Source organism: Medicago truncatula, chromosome 2 (genome assembly GCF_003473485.1).
Source record: "Medicago truncatula cultivar Jemalong A17 chromosome 2, MtrunA17r5.0-ANR, whole genome shotgun sequence".
NCBI lineage: Eukaryota > Viridiplantae > Streptophyta > Magnoliopsida > Fabales > Fabaceae > Medicago > Medicago truncatula.
In genome coordinates, this window is record NC_053043.1 from 50064682 (window position 1) to 50080195 (window position 15514).

General features: G+C 34.6%; 2 protein-coding genes across 7 annotated transcripts; one reads left to right on the plus strand and one right to left on the minus strand.

Moving 5' to 3' along the window:
* The first annotated feature begins 1353 nt into the window (after window positions 1-1353).
* On the plus strand, window positions 1354-2601 carry LOC11433470 (transcription repressor OFP14). Its single transcript, XM_003597726.4, has one exon. The coding sequence runs from the start codon at window positions 1450-1452 to the stop codon at window positions 2383-2385; it is 936 nt and encodes a 311-aa protein (XP_003597774.1). The 5' UTR covers window positions 1354-1449; the 3' UTR covers window positions 2386-2601.
* Window positions 2602-3798: 1197 nt separating this feature from the next.
* On the minus strand, window positions 3799-15190 carry LOC11425787 (regulator of telomere elongation helicase 1 homolog). Of its 6 annotated transcripts, XM_039830912.1 has the most exons (25): window positions 15064-15190; window positions 14858-14970; window positions 13851-14107; window positions 13338-13492; window positions 12857-12938; window positions 12610-12757; window positions 12229-12385; window positions 11693-11976; window positions 11507-11552; window positions 10742-10883; window positions 10496-10650; window positions 9744-9835; window positions 9575-9670; window positions 9412-9480; window positions 8975-9061; window positions 8164-8223; window positions 7959-8074; window positions 7373-7430; window positions 7197-7302; window positions 6033-6106; window positions 5582-5939; window positions 5345-5499; window positions 4868-5013; window positions 4511-4626; window positions 3799-4274 (listed from the first exon to the last, which is right to left on the minus strand). In XM_039830912.1, the coding sequence occupies exons 2-24, from the start codon at window positions 14957-14959 to the stop codon at window positions 4557-4559; spliced, it is 3015 nt and encodes a 1004-aa protein (XP_039686846.1). In that variant the 5' UTR covers window positions 14960-14970; window positions 15064-15190; the 3' UTR covers window positions 3799-4274; window positions 4511-4556. The 6 variants fall into 6 exon arrangements, 5 of the variants coding, with proteins under 5 accessions (XP_039686846.1, XP_024632979.1, XP_003597775.2 ...); XM_024777211.2 differs by having other exon boundaries at window positions 3799-4258; window positions 4516-4626; window positions 14858-15188; XM_003597727.4 differs by having other exon boundaries at window positions 4516-4626; window positions 14858-15188.
* Between the last annotated feature and the right edge of the window lie 324 nt (window positions 15191-15514).

Below are 15514 nucleotides of genomic sequence, written 5' to 3' on the forward strand. Positions count from 1 at the left end.
AAAAGTTTTTTATAGCATGTAACACAATCTTTTTAGTTAAGTAGACTTCTAAAAAAGTTTTAGTCTTGTCTATTTACAATAAAAGTCTAGTCTAACTTGCGTATGATGTAGGTTAGATCGTAAGACTTTGTCAATCAGACTCATCTAACGTGAGCTTTTATCTCAAACAACTCTTCAAACAACATATTTGTGGTATCAACATACTTAATTCACGCGATTTGGGTAACATATCCTATAATTTGAGACAAATGTAGTACTCCCTCTCATTCTTAGTATAAAAAAACAATTCACTTTTTATGTTCATTGAATAATTTATGTACCAGGTCTATAATATTCTTTTTAAATGTGAGCTTCTAAAATTTATTTTTTAAATGTGAACCTCTATCTTAATCAGGATTCAAACATTTGTTTGTTTGTAGGAGGCTAACTCATTCTCTCTTTTTATTTGTCAAATAGTATAGTATCTAAAAATTCTCTAATTTGGTTGAACTCATGAAGAAGATGCTAGCTTATTCTACTAGACTCGATCTCGATTGGCAAATTAATCAAATGTTAATAATATTCTCATACTTTCATTTATAATTATATTCTTAACGTTAAAACAATTATATTCTTCTTAATTATATATAAATACCAGTTGAGTTAAACCTACAGGGACTTCTTATTTTGTGTAACATAATAAGACAATTTTAGGGTAACATATGTAGCACTAAATTCACAATTATTGCTGTCTCGCAAGTCAAAGGCATTTAAACGGCCTACGATACATGTTGGGAAGGTCATTTGACAACAATAATATTCTCATTACCATATTTCTCACCTTTTTTGTTCAAAAAAAAAAAAATAGTATGATGTTGACTCATTTATATAAAAGATATTTTCAACACATTGAAACTATATTTTTTTCCTTTCCCCATGATAAAAAAGTGTATCAGTCAAAATAATAAAACAACAAAATATGGAAAAAGAGTACTATTTCTTTTGGTATGTAAACACCATCTTCCTTATTTTTAATCACCCCAATTCTCATTTCTCACCCAAGGTTAGGCAATTGTAGAAAAGATTACTGGTCAATATCAACAAGTTCGCATGCATCTTGTCCAAAAAGAAGTTCTTATTCAGTGAATCAAAATATACTTTTTCTAATGGCATTTGGCAAGAAGCATGATTCTCAACTCAACCAAGACCATGCGTTTCACCAAATTTTCCCCTAACTATATTAACTTAAAAATAATACATAAACATAGATTTGTCAACTAACATTATATTTTTTTTATACTATTTTTATTATTATTAGTAGTATTATTTTTCTTATTATTTTATTATCCTCACTCCCCTCTTTTTCCATATCCTTCTTCTATTTATTTATGTATAAACCACACTCTTCACCTTGAAATTTTTCATCACTCATTCCATAAACCTTATTGTGATCAATTCACAAACAACACCATGCCTAAGAAGCTTCAAAAAACCCTTCAAGATTACCTCAACAAAATCAAAAACAAAAACCCACAACCTCAAATTCGATTAACCAAAATGCTCTCTGGCTGCAAACATCCTAAAACACCATCTTTTTCCTTAGATAACGGCAGAAACATATCATCCTCTAACGCCGTTAACAACAATAACAACAAAATCAATGATGCTGCAACACTAGCTGACGTTGACCGTTTTCTCTTTGAGAATTTCAAGTCTCTATATTTCAAAGATGATGAAGAAACAGAACAAAACAACAACAACAACAACAAAAACAAAAGAATCTCGGATGAAAAAAACAACGAGGAACCACCAAAACGTATTGGTGGTTCCTGGTTGTTGGAATCACCGAGATTCATTACAACACCACCTCAAGATCTTTGTGGCTCAGCACGATTCTTCGTGAAACCAGGTAACTCAGGATCATTGATGGAAGATGCACTGTCTCTAACAAACAGTGATGAAGCTGATTCGAGTAATTCGAATAATTCAAATTCATCATCAACAGCATCACCTTCAAAACAGGTTATTGTAGTAAACCATGATGATCACAATCATCACACTCTTCCTGAGAATTGTGTTGCACTGTTATCATATTCTCCAAGTCCTTACGATGATTTCAGGCGATCGATGCAAGAATTGGTGGAATCAAAGTATGGTAAGATTGAAAACAATCAAAGGAAAATTGATTGGGACTTCATGGAGGAGATTTTATTTTGTTATCTTAATGTTAATGAGAAAAAATCTCATAAGTTTATATTAAGTGCTTTTGTTGATCTGATCACTGTTATGAGGAAGAATTCAGAGGCTGCTCCGGCGAAGCCGTGTAGCGTGAGAACTGTTAGGATTGGTAGGGAAGTCAGGAAGAAGAAGACCAAGCAGGTTACCATAGAATTTGGTTCCTCTTAGTTTTTTTTTTTTTTTTTTTTTGTTAGCTAATTTTCATGAAATAAAATATATATTAGAATAAATGTATTAGGGAGGGGTTTTTTTCTTCCAAAAACAATCCTTGAATATTGGAGTCTTATGTCAGGATCCAATGGTCCTTGAGTTAATGTTATGCATAAAACTCATGCTTCAAAAGCATGTCAAGTTTTATTTTTGTAAACTAAAGTATATCTCTTAGATTGTTGTCTATGGTGTTACTACTCAACTTTAATCAGTCTCAGCAGCAGCAGTTGCACGTAAATAATACTTCAATTTACACAAACACAAAAATTAAGGTATATCTATGTTTAACAATATTTATTTAAAACAACTAATAATTTTTTTTAAACCTGTATCGGTTTGAGATTGAAATTTCCAATTAATTGGTTGAAAAAGTTAACATAGGATCGATCAATAGGTTAGTATGGAAAACTGTGTTGAGTTTATAATTTTAGGTATTACATGTGGTGGTAATTAAGGTGTATCAAATTATGATATTGAGTGATCTTGAAGAAAGATGTCGTTAATGGTTTTAGCTTTTGTAATATTGCTGATTTTGTGGATTTCTGATTGATGATCAAATTGTTTATCGCATGTTCCCCGGTGGTATACGATAGCTAGAATGTGGTTCCATTCTCCCTTGTCTGCTTGTTTGTTCATATACGGTAACTACGTTTCAGATGGTGCATATCATGAGAATATGATTTATTTATATATTAAATAAAAATGGTTAACATACATCGTAATTTAGAATTAGATAGAATAGATGGAAAAAAGTACACAAACAAATATTTCTTGACCAGCCCATTCTGATAAATGGTAGAGTCAAAAATAACTTGGAAGTTACTATTATATAGATTAATCATATCCATAAAATTAATTTTACATTAACATAAGCCAAAACTAACAATGTATGCACTTTTTTAAATACATAAACAAAGAACCATTTAATTTAATTATAAGTAAAATACCAACCAAGGATTAAATCGGAAAATTCAAAACATATCATAATTAGTTAATGGTGTAAGTCTAACACTACCTAATTATTACGCTGGTATAATATAGAATGGGAGTGAGAGAGGAAAAAGTTGATCGAGACTCATGAATGGTGATAGCTCATAACTTCTGTAGAAGTTGATCGAGCTTCAGTTATGCATATGAAGAAAAAGATAGAAGCCTTTGAGTTTGTTTGGTATTCCAAAGTACAGTTCATTTTAATTAGTATTGATTGATTGATATAAATATGTTCATTAGAAACTAACATTAATTTATAATAATTCAGACTTTCGCATTTTTTTTTTGTTTATTCATATCCCTCTAGTTTATTAGGATCTACATGCAACTTAGTCATGATAAACAAAAAGTTGGTACTTGAATTGACGGCACAAGAGTTGGTACTTGTCATGACACTCCAACGTTCAAGTCACTATTGAAAAATACATTTTCAACATATTGTTTGCATTCCATGTGTTGACGGACTATGTTTCTGATGGATTACAAAGTAAAACTCAAAACTTATAACATTATTTTATCTATACAATACAATACAATATAATACAGATAAATGATCTTGATGGATTATTGAACAAAATCGGTTGCCACGGGATACATTTTATATCTCAACATTTTGCTTAAAAATGGATATATATTATCACAGGCAGAGCAGACAGTTGGGGAACAATACCAAGGAGCAAGTTTCTGTTCCATAATGATTCGACGCCGGCCAAAGAAACTCCCTGGTCATTCTCTTGATGTATATCAAGTCATTCTGAAGTATACAGTGCTGATTCACTCAAGTCACAAGGTCAATATTAATTCTCCAGATGACGCTTTCCAACATATGCTTTGTCTGACACTGCAAAAAAGTATACCTGTTGCAATAAGGTGCCTAAATAATTATTTTTTTGGATTAAATCCCTCAACCAGACATTATGAGATCATTTTTTCTATCAAATAAAAGAGAACACCAAACTCTAATTAACATTGCTTCATCTGTTCCCACATTCCTAGACTTGTTACAACTAGTGTGATGAACTAATATTTAAACATTCATTCCTGTCCACAACACATTATCAACCACAAACTAGGAGAGATGCTAAGAGCACACCTGACCTTTAGCTGAAAAAGTATCAAGAGACAGTCGCAGGACACTTTCAATCAACCTTTCCTTCAACATATTGCTCGTACAAAGAATGATATTTTGCTGGGATGTAATCCTTGAACCTGTTGAGCATAAGATGGCCAAGGTCAAGATGATTTGACATCAGAAATTTCAATTCGATCAAATGCCTGAAATGTGTTTCCTCTTTTAATCATGCACAAAAGTGACAAGTTGAGTGGAAATCTCAATGGAGGGCAAAGACCCTCTAGACACTTCACAGCTAGCGTATACAATGCCTTTGCCTATGCAATAATAGTAGCTATAATGAGTTTGCCCTTTACATATTGTTATAGATTTACATACCTTTTTAGGAGAGGTAGCCTCTCGGGTCCAGAAAACAATCTAGAAATGCTTAGTAAAACTTCGCTAATCTTCAATGTTTTGGTCTTGAGCGCTTTCATGTAACCCACAAAGTCTATATATTCTGCAGCACTGAGTTTATCTCGGACCTACAGAGCATGATTAAAACAAAGCATCCTCACTCTAAAGTTCTCATCAATGTATTTTCTAAGAAAGGAACTGTCATTTCTGTATAACGATCAGCAAATGAAAAGGAACTAGAAATTTCCAGTTAAATTTGTGTAATCATTTCAAGAACCAATGTCAAAATTAAGACCCTATCTAATCATGTCCTTACTGTTCAAGTTCGTGTATTTCATAAGATTCTCTAGCAGATTGGCTTCGATAGTTAATTTATTTTGGTTCCAGTTATTGGCAGTTAATGCATTTCCTACATCTCGTGCAATATGCAGAACTATTTATCACATCAAAAGATTTTACCTGAGCAAGGAATGCTGATCCTTGGGTTCCATCAGAAGTAGGTGTTGAATCAGCAGGAAGATTGTCTTTTTGTCTAAGAAACTCAAGATTTCTACTTTGAGAGGTCACATTATCTTTACATTGCGGATCTACGTCACCTTGAGCATTTTGACTAGCTATATGAAAAATCTAATTATTTATCAAAATTGAATTTATTACACACTGAAATAAGAGCTGTGTGATTTAAGAAAATTCTACCTGACGATGATTGCTCATTAGAATTTCCAAAATGTTGCTTTAGGTCATACTCTCCTGCTATAAATCTACGCTTCTTGGTGATACAAGGTGCTATCAGCATATTCTTTGATTTTTCACCCAGTTGACAACTATCAGCCAAATCAAACCCGTCATGTTCTTGTGACAGCACAGTCCTCCTTTTATGCAAAACTACCTCGCGTGTATCACTTGAACTTTCACTACCTACAAACATCCTATGGTCGGAAGACAAAGATGAGCGATTGGCAGGCAGAACTCCCCGCATGAATGAAGTGTGGCCCTTTTTTGTATCAAGCAAAGATGAAGCTTTCAAAGTGCAGTTTGGATCCACTGGTGTAGGCTGCATGTACAATCATTAACAAACTTGGGTACCAAACAAAAGCATTATATGCTTCAAAAAATGTGTCTTTACAGTATACAATCAAGTAGTTACCAGAGGTGACAGAAGTTTTTCCATGTGAAATTTCTCCATAGAGTGCTCTGATGATGGAATTTCTCCCAGATTCCCTGAATGGGGAAAGATAATCTAGTTAAATCATATTGCTATATTAGTAGGAAAAAAGAAAACAATTATTAGCCAGATTTGCATTGATTGAAGACTGCAGAAATGGAACATGAAATACAGTCCAGTTTAGAATTATTATAGGAATTCTTTTACAACTAAAAAAAAGTTAGAGATATGATTGCAATTTTAGACTTTATCAAAGTTAGAACGTGGTTTTGTTTTTCGGACTATATCCTAAGTTCCCTTTTATTTTTTTCCCTCTTTACTGTTGCTCTGCTAATAAAAAAAGTCTAAAAATGTATGTTCAAACAAAACACAAACAGTTTATGTTAGTACTGGATAAAAACAGTATGCACCATAAAAACACTGAGAAAATACAATAGTTTTAGGGAATGAGTTAATGATAGGACCCAGAAGAATAAATGGGAATAGGGTTAGAGTTGGTTAGACAGTTAGATCTCTGTTCAGTTAGTATTGTCGAAGCATATGATTTGTGTTGTATGGTTTATATACTTTCTAGTTTCTATACCTTGTAACATACTATACTGTATAGAAGTATAGTAGAGTATAAAAGTATGGTAGCACGTGTCAATTTGTTGCTGTTGCAGTTATACAACGGTCAGTTAGAGTTTGTAACTAACTGAATTTGGTATAAATACATGAGTACAACTCAGACAACGCAGAGAGTTATTGTTCAGAACAATCTATGCACACTTTTCTCTCTGAAATTCTCTCTCGTATCAACTTCTTTCAGTTAGTTAAATTAGAATCCATCAAGCAGATGGGTAGTTGAGCCCAAGGGTTTAAATAGCAGGAGCAAGATAGAAAGTTGTATGAAAGAAAAACAGTTTATTTAAGTTAAATATGTTCATCTTATTTTCCTCCTTATCCTTCCCGGGTGGAAGGAGTTAACCAAGATTTAATAACAGTACCCTCCCTCTGTGAAATAACAAAGTCCAGCCCGATTTACTACAAATTCAAATGCCTATTCAAGAAACATATTCACAATATTTTAGTGTGACAGTAAAACTAGGGAGAGACCAGATTTTACAGAACTAAAGCCAACAGAATATAGTTCTAGCAAACACTGACCACCATTTTCAGCTTCTAATAATGACAGCTTTGCAGCACCTCGAGTTCGTCCATCTCGAAAAAATCGAGTCAGAGTAAAAACAACTTCTCCAAATCTTGAGTAGCACTGCAAGATCAGAAATTAGTTAGTGCAAAAAATGTTACACAAAAAGACAAACAACAGAACAAACTAGCACCTTGATGTGAGGCTGTATCCATTTTGAGACTTGGGATTGGCGATGAGGTTGTGTAAACCTGTAAATTACTCCAAGACCTTAATAATCCCACGGCATAAGTTGGCAAACCAAAGGCCAAAATAATAATTGCTAAGGTCATAGAATAACAGACATATAATTTGATAAGCAATAATTCTAACTAGCATTTTGACATTTAGTCAAAAAAAAGTAGCATTTTGATATGTGTATCGGTTAATTTTGGTATTTGCTGAAGTTTATACTCAGATACTTATTTCAGAATATTCAGATAAAAGGAAAGGTTAGTAGTTCATATCAAATATCATGACACTGAATTTCGATAGAGAGATGGTGGAAGAGAACATCACTCAGAAAACGTCTATTTGTTAGGACCAAAACAAGCCACCGGCTTATCATTTATTTTCAAGATAAAAAACAGCTGGATCAATATCTTTTTCTTTTAAAATGCACCACTTAAAAGACTAAAAAAAGAGAGCGGAGGGTTGCTCATAAAAGTTTGTTACTCTGTCAGCAGTACCAAGCTATATATTTTGGAGAAATTTAGAGCAAAAGATCTAAAAGTTAAAACCTTTCATCACAGAAAATAATTGCTCCATAGTCATGGCGATGGCGAATTACACGTCCAACAGCTTGATTCACAGCTCTGGAGGCTTGTTGATTATACCATTCATCTCCAGTTAAAACCTGATTAAGTTCCAGAATCCAGATAAATAAGTATATGTATTGCATAGAACAGGTGATACAACATTAATGTCAAATAAAAAAATTGTAACCTTGAACGACCCTCCTTGTGCCCCAGATTGTTGATCCAAGTACTCACGTTTTAAACGAACCTGTTAGTAAATGAACCCAATGTTTGAATTTTAATAACATATAGCACATATGTATACAAACATATGTAAGTGACATAACTACCAGTAATTGGACTATTTAGTATCAGAATCATAGTAGTTAATAGCGGATAGCGGCGCGTAGCGGCCGACTCCAAAAATGCTATAGCGGGATAGCGCATAGCGCTATGACCGCTATTTCATAAAAACAAAAACAACAAAAATAAGGAAACAGAGAGAGAAGAATAGAGTTTTAAATGAACAAAACAGAGGATTGTTTGTACAAACTACCAAGAGAAACAGAGAGAGCAGAATGGAGTTTGGAATCAACAATAACAAAGAAAACTAGAACAAAAAAGTAACAGGACAACAGAGTTTTGAGATTGTTAAACAAAAAAATAACAGGATAACAGAGCAAACACGACAAAGTAGAGGAAGATTTACAGAGGTGAAGAAGTTTTACAGAACAGCAGAAAAGCAAGGACAATTTTGTATTTTCTCTTAAAATGAAATAGCGGTTCTAAACCGCTACGAAGCCTTGCGCCGCTATAGCGCTTCTATCTCACACCGCAACGCTATGGCTTGTTGCGTAGCGCTCCAGCACCGCACCGCACCGCGCGGCCGTTATAGCGGCGCTATTGGCCGCTATTGACTACTATGATCAGAATGCTTAATGAATGCAACAACATACAAATTTGCAAGCCAAAGCAAACAATGGTAAGAGATTTTTAATAAGAGAATGGAAAAAGCAAACCTTAGGATCAGTGACTGTGGCATACGGCAAACCAGTAACTACCACAGCTCTACCTGCATGATCTGCAAAATCTAATCCTTCGCTAACCTGTTAAACAATCATTCACACTAACAAACTTTAGGTTCAGATGCATCAAAGGGAAGCAGTTAGCTATAGGTTTGCATTACAGTACAATTTCTTGGATGACGTTACATTCATGAACATTTTCCCTGTTAAACATATGATGATTGGTTAATTTATATGATACACATGTTTTTGTATCCTAAGTTTTTCCCATATATTGCCGCATCCCTCCCTTCAACCCTAGTTTTAAGGTTGTGTCATACTAGTAGAGGTACAACTACATACATGAGTATATGTATAACATATTATAATTTAATAATATGAATGCATATGAGAACACATGTCATTTCTCAACAGACAGAATCGAGGCATACCTTCCCACGACAAACAGCAAAGAAGACAGCTCCAGATGCAGTGGTATCGTTCAGTTTAGTTAAGTAGTCCTGTCAAAGAAACATACAGATCCATAAGGCTATTTTACGCATCCAATGATATTTATGGAAGAATGCTGTTCACTATGCCACAGAAAAATCATACCTTAATTGATGAGGTAAACATTGAAGATTCCCTAGGTTCTATTACTGGTTTTTTGTTTTTGCAAATCCTCTCCCATATTGATGAACCATCATTACTCTGAAAATAAAAAACCACGAGAAAGGTTAAATTAACCAAGAGCATACAAATTTAACTTTTGATTAGGGATTACCAAGCTTTTCCAGCACCCAATGCTTTGCTCCAAAAGGTAATAAGATGGGAAGAATACAAGAAGTCCATCCGGAACAATTCGAGTCAAATTTACTGTTAAAAAAGGTGAAATTATAGCAATCAATAACAATCCCATCTGAATCATGAATGCAATTTACATAATACTAACTTCTTGTAATTTGCATTAGTTTTCCTCACTTGGGTTTCAGCATACTATTCAGAAAGTTATTTTTCCTCTCTGGGCTATGAAAGCAAAGCTACACTCATCTGTCTTAAACAACCACATCTGATGTCTTTCTCTCCAAATAAATAGCTAGATAAGGACATAAAATATCAAATTTTCTGACAAGTGACAACTTAAACTCTAACTCACTTTACAACCAGTTACACAAATCCATATCTAAACATGAAATATATATCCCATATCTTTCTAGGAATGATTCACAGTTTCACATACTACTGAAAACTAGCAAAGTTCCAATGTTACAATAATATGCAAAACCTATGAATGTTTAACTGTCAATCTAAAGCACTCCAAAATCTGAAAAGGCCAAGAAGGCTAGAATATAGATCCAGGATCAAGCCACATCAAGAATGCAATGTTCCAGACCAGACACAAACAAGATTTCAACTATCAAACATGGTGCAACTCCAACATTTTTAGCTAGATATGCAACTTTCAGCATGTTTAGACAGTGCACAAACAAGGCTACATTGTAACATATCCGGTATAGCCATGAGATTGACACATACCGATTGCATTTCCAAGCTCCTGCTTGTACTCCATCGTATCACGAGTGCGGTAAGAGGAGTTAAAAGTACGCCCTAAAGGACCAACAGGTACAACTCCAGCCCATATCTGATTTGGGCCTATTACATGTGGATTTTCCAGCCGAATGGGGAAGTCTCTGACACAACCAGAATCAACTCAGTCAGTTAATGACACAAATATGTAATATATTATTAGATGAAAAACAATACGCAAGAAAAGGAACTTACAATTTCAGTTCCTCGGCAAAAGAGTCTAGAGGAGATAATGTGCCTGATGTCAATATAATTGATCTAACCCCATCCTTGGCAAATTCTTCCAAAGCTATTCCTGGATTAAAGCACCACCAGCTGAGTGTCCTTGACACCTTGCCTGCAACATTGAAATAAAGAGACGTAATAACTGAGAAGGGAAGGGAAATGGATATCTACAGTTACAAAATACTGTATAGGTTCACTGCAAACACTTTAGATAGTCTGTAGAATGAAAGAAATATTTTTCATTTATGAGATGAAATTTCTACATGAAAACTTCCTCCTCAAGGTATCTATTACTTTTACTACACAACCAAACAGTCACATGTTAAACTTGTAAATCCTTATTCCAATATAGCTGCATGTAAACATCGAACGACACATGACTCAAAGGCCCAAGAGCTTTACCGTGCTTAGGATATAGGAATAAACTCAAGAAAATATAATCCAAAGTTATCAGAATCAACCTCTTTTTTGTCATGAAAATATCAATTTTCCAGATGTATAAAGCTTAAAATAAATTTAGTCTAAAAAAGAAATAAAGCAAAATCGATCAATAATAGGGATAAAAATCATAAACAATAAGCCGAACACGTGCCACAGAAATGATCAATCATGCCCCAACATGTAGGATAAAAGTTTTAAATTTAACTTTCAAACTAAAAGTAAATGTGTGAAAATTGACATAACAACAAAGTTAACAAGAGTATGTATAGTGCATCCAGATAAGTCCAAAACTACCTAGAGAACCATTGGCAGCCCAAGCCTCAGCCTCCTTCACATGAACCTGTTTGTTGCAGGCAAATAAAATTTTGAAATAAGATACTATAGAACAAGTAAAGCAGCAAAACTATACAGACAAGAATTGCTGTGAAGCAACAAGACACAAACAATCCACTGAAGTGTAAATAAGAGTTCAAAACTTACACGATAGTATTTAGCATGAGACGTTCTTCCATCCCTGAAAATGATGTCAAGAATATCCTTCATAGTTTCCAATCTGCAGATGTTGCTAGTTGATTTCTCCTGACTATCTTCTTCGAGGAGAGTTGAAGCATCAGTGACGATACTCTTAAGCTTGGGAGCAGTCTTGTGTGTGATATTAAGATCAGCCAGCAGTTCAAAAATATAAGGCCCGGGTTTGGTGAACCCCAACTCCTTGGATTCAATATGCACCTCAGCAATACGCTTTTCAAGTTTTAGAAGAAGCGCTGCAATAAATAAAATATCATCATGTGCCTGATAGCAGGAAATACACTGCACAAGTAAAAAAAAACAGAGAATGTCTTTTGTATACAGTTGTCTGCCTTGCCAGAAAATCCAGTAAACATTTGAAAACTAAAAAAGCTTTTTACTTTAGATAACTTTCCTAAATAATGTTAACAGATTAAGTAAAAGCGTACATCATGATATTGTCACAGAGAATTGGACCTTATACTAGTATATTTTAAGATTTAGCTCACCTTTAAGAATAGCAAAATCATCTGGATTTTGTGACTTGTCATTTGATTTATTTCTTCTTTCTATTAAAAGGTCAACACAACTTTGAGCCTCAGAAATGCAAGCTGTTAGAAGCCAAGAAGGCAGGTCAAAGGAGGCTGCGTCAGCACATATGCTTTCCTGCAGAAGGTAACTGTCGCTTAGTGATAACAAGCAAATTTTAATGTCATGAATAAGTATCAATAAGACAACAACACATTACTAGAGTAGTCAAAAGGACAATGTTAATTAAATAATTGCCAGGTTGACACTGTAAAGAACAATGTTTTATGCATTAAATCTCGTTTGTCAGTAATTTATTAGTAGATCTCGTTTGTCAGTAATTTATTAGTAAATCTTCGTACCAGGTTGTGAGCTTCGTCAAATATGAGTATACTATTGCTCCAAGAAATTTGCAGAGCCTTTCTTTTCCCTCGATCAATAAGATAGTTGTATGGAGCAAATATTATATCAACAGCCTTGTGGAGCTCCTTTGCTAAATGATAAGGACACCTGAAATAAGCAGACACGGTTTGAAGCAGAAGTCTGAGTAATCAACCATTTCACTTGATAAAAAAACAAAAAGGATACAGCGCAGTTGAGAAAACATACGGCCCGGATGTTTTGCCAATATTGACCAAATCCTCGATATCCACAGGCTCTTCTCCAAGATTGGGATTTTGCTTCAAATAGTCTACATAGAATTTTGGTAATATTCTCAAATCAGTATGCGTCGTAAATGATAACACGTCAAAACTTAAAAATCAAAATGCAATTTTCTTTTTAACTCGGTATCCAGCCCAAGGACCAACTAATCTGAGGGGTCCAATCCCACCGTCCACTTGCATGGGGCTCATTTAAAACCAAAGCAAAGTTTTGTATGAACTAACCCACCGAAATATCAGGGGGAATCAAACATGAGACCTTGAGAGGAGCACACTCCAAGGTCCCAAACCAACACTACTAGACCAACCCAAGTGGGTTTCAAAATACAATAATTTGACAGTAATTTGACTGAACATTTTCACAGTTAATTCATAAATGATTCCAGTAACCTATATTGTATGCAAAGGATAAGGTTTTACAAACTTACCAAGAACTTGATTGAAATGATTACATCGACGCTTTTGCTTCGCACGCCTTCGACAGGCAAATCGACAAGCATTTGTTTGTGTTCTTCCACGAAGTAACTTCACTTCATCGTGAATGCAAAATTGTTCACGAGAACCTAGAACGGTCATTTTAGGTCTGCGTACTAATGAAAACCAGGTGAGCTTAGGCCCGAAACACTTATATCACCATAAAACTGTAAACTACAACAGTCAGCTCAATTTGGACAAGTCTAGTGAACATTAAATATCAGCCAACACCAGGGGAAAGTGCCGTAGGCGTAATCACTAAGCTGAAGAAAGTAGATACTCGAAAGAAAGTGCCAGTGAATGGTCTCAATTTACATTTTTAGGTGAGTTAACGGCAATCAACATGACAGACACTATCAATTACTATCAACACTCTCAACAACCAAAAAAATGGTATAGCATCGAAACTATAGATAAGTCATTTTTAAACTTTAGTACTAAAAGGATCTTTGTGAACATAATTTGACCTGTAAGATGTCCGTTTCAACTCTTGAATTACTTGACGTATCTGACTGTGGGTGCGTGAAGCATATACAATAGTAGGAAACTTTGAGGCCCCAGGCTCTGACTGTGACGATGAAACCTCGGTTTTACCGTTATCACCGGTTTTTATGCTCATACCAGTTGAGAAACTGCCCAAACTCTTCCGCCAGGCTAAAGTAGCACATAGAAGACATAGTGTTTTACCAGTTCCTGTGGGACTCTCCAACAGTGCATTAGATTCCTGCCATACCGAAACACAAATACATAACATCAAGAAATATCCACAGCACAGTATACTAAGAACGCATTTGGAATAACTAATTTAGGCTTGTGTGTATGTTTGGATTGTCTTATTTGAGCTTTATCTCCTGATATAAGCACTTGTCAGACTATTTGATATAGTTTATGAAAAAGCTTATTACATGTTCATAACCTATTTACAACTTATTGCCGTAAGCTCTCTAGAATAACTTATGAAAACAGATTAGAATTTATACGAAAACATTCTGACTTTATTTTATCTTTTGCTAATAGAAAATTAGAAATAGCTTATTCATAAACACTTATATGATAAGTGCTTATGCTATAAGTGGCAAATAAAGTTGTTTCTCCGAACATGACCTATACCAGTGTTGGATACACTTAGAAAAATAACTAATATCAATTTATTTCGATAAGTTCCTCACTCCTTGTAATAGCTTATAATTAACTATGAAGCACAGACACTCTTCTTCATCGGACGAGTGTGGATGTCTGACACCGACATATATGATTAATTGAGTTGTATCATTTTCACAAATTATCATTGGTGTAGTCGACGTGTCTGTCTCTGTGTCTGTGTTCGCACTTCATAGATCAACAAACACTTAAACATTCTAGAATGACTTAACGAATAAATTCTTAATTAAGCTATTTACCCTGACACATCAATCTAATGATACTTTGAAAGCAAAAATCGATTATTAGCTTAAATAAAAAGGCACGATTGTACCTCTTGAAGCGATTGCATGACCTTGTCCATGTAAACGAGCTGGGAATCATAGGCTTCATAGGGAAAATCAACGTCGATTCCTCTGATCTTGTACGTCGGCATTTTCTTGGTTCCTGATTGAAACCGAAAACAGAAATGAATCAATGCTTTTCTCCCAGAGTTTGCATTTGTATGAACTTTGGTTGAAGAGGAAAGATGTATTGAACCCTAATTTTTGCACTGGCTAGTGGCTAGTGATGGAGGGGTGTATAATTTTCCCGCCAACGCGCCCGAGTTCAGTCAAACGTCGTCGTGGTTAACATCCCGTTCATTTTGATTTGATTTATTTTTTGAAGGAAAATAAAAGGACTTGTCAGATTTATTTCAATGAAAATGAAAAAAAAAAAAAAAAAAAAAAAAAAAAAAACAAGGAAAATTATTCATAAATTTAAAATGGGGCAAACCAACTCAATTAGTCAAGTTCAAGATATTAATTTGTCTCTTGATGGACTAACGAGTTGGTGGATCATCCGTCAAATAAGAGGCTTAGGGACACGGTTGAAACCCTGGTTCATATGTTGCAAATCCTCCACATGCTCAAGAGCCTAGGATGACATGTATGTCATCTCCACCACGATAACACTCACCACTACTGCCACAACGCCAACCACTGGTTGA

What these genes read in the sequence shown, in the direction of transcription:
- LOC11433470 (XM_003597726.4), top strand. Translation starts at nt 1,450, where the DNA reads ATGCCTAAGAAGCTTCAAAAAACCCTTCAAGATTACCTCAACAAAATC.
- LOC11425787 (XM_039830912.1), bottom strand. Translation starts at nt 14,959, where the DNA reads ATGCCGACGTACAAGATCAGAGGAATCGACGTTGATTTTCCCTATGAA. An exon ending in TCATTTCAATCAAGTTCTTG is followed by an intron (nt 12,939 to 13,337) that starts GTAAGTTTGTAA and finishes AATTCTATGTAG; the next exon opens with ACTATTTGAAGCAAAATCCC. An exon ending in TTGGGTGCTGGAAAAGCTTG is followed by an intron (nt 9,671 to 9,743) that starts GTAATCCCTAAT and finishes TTTTATTTTCAG; the next exon opens with AGTAATGATGGTTCATCAAT.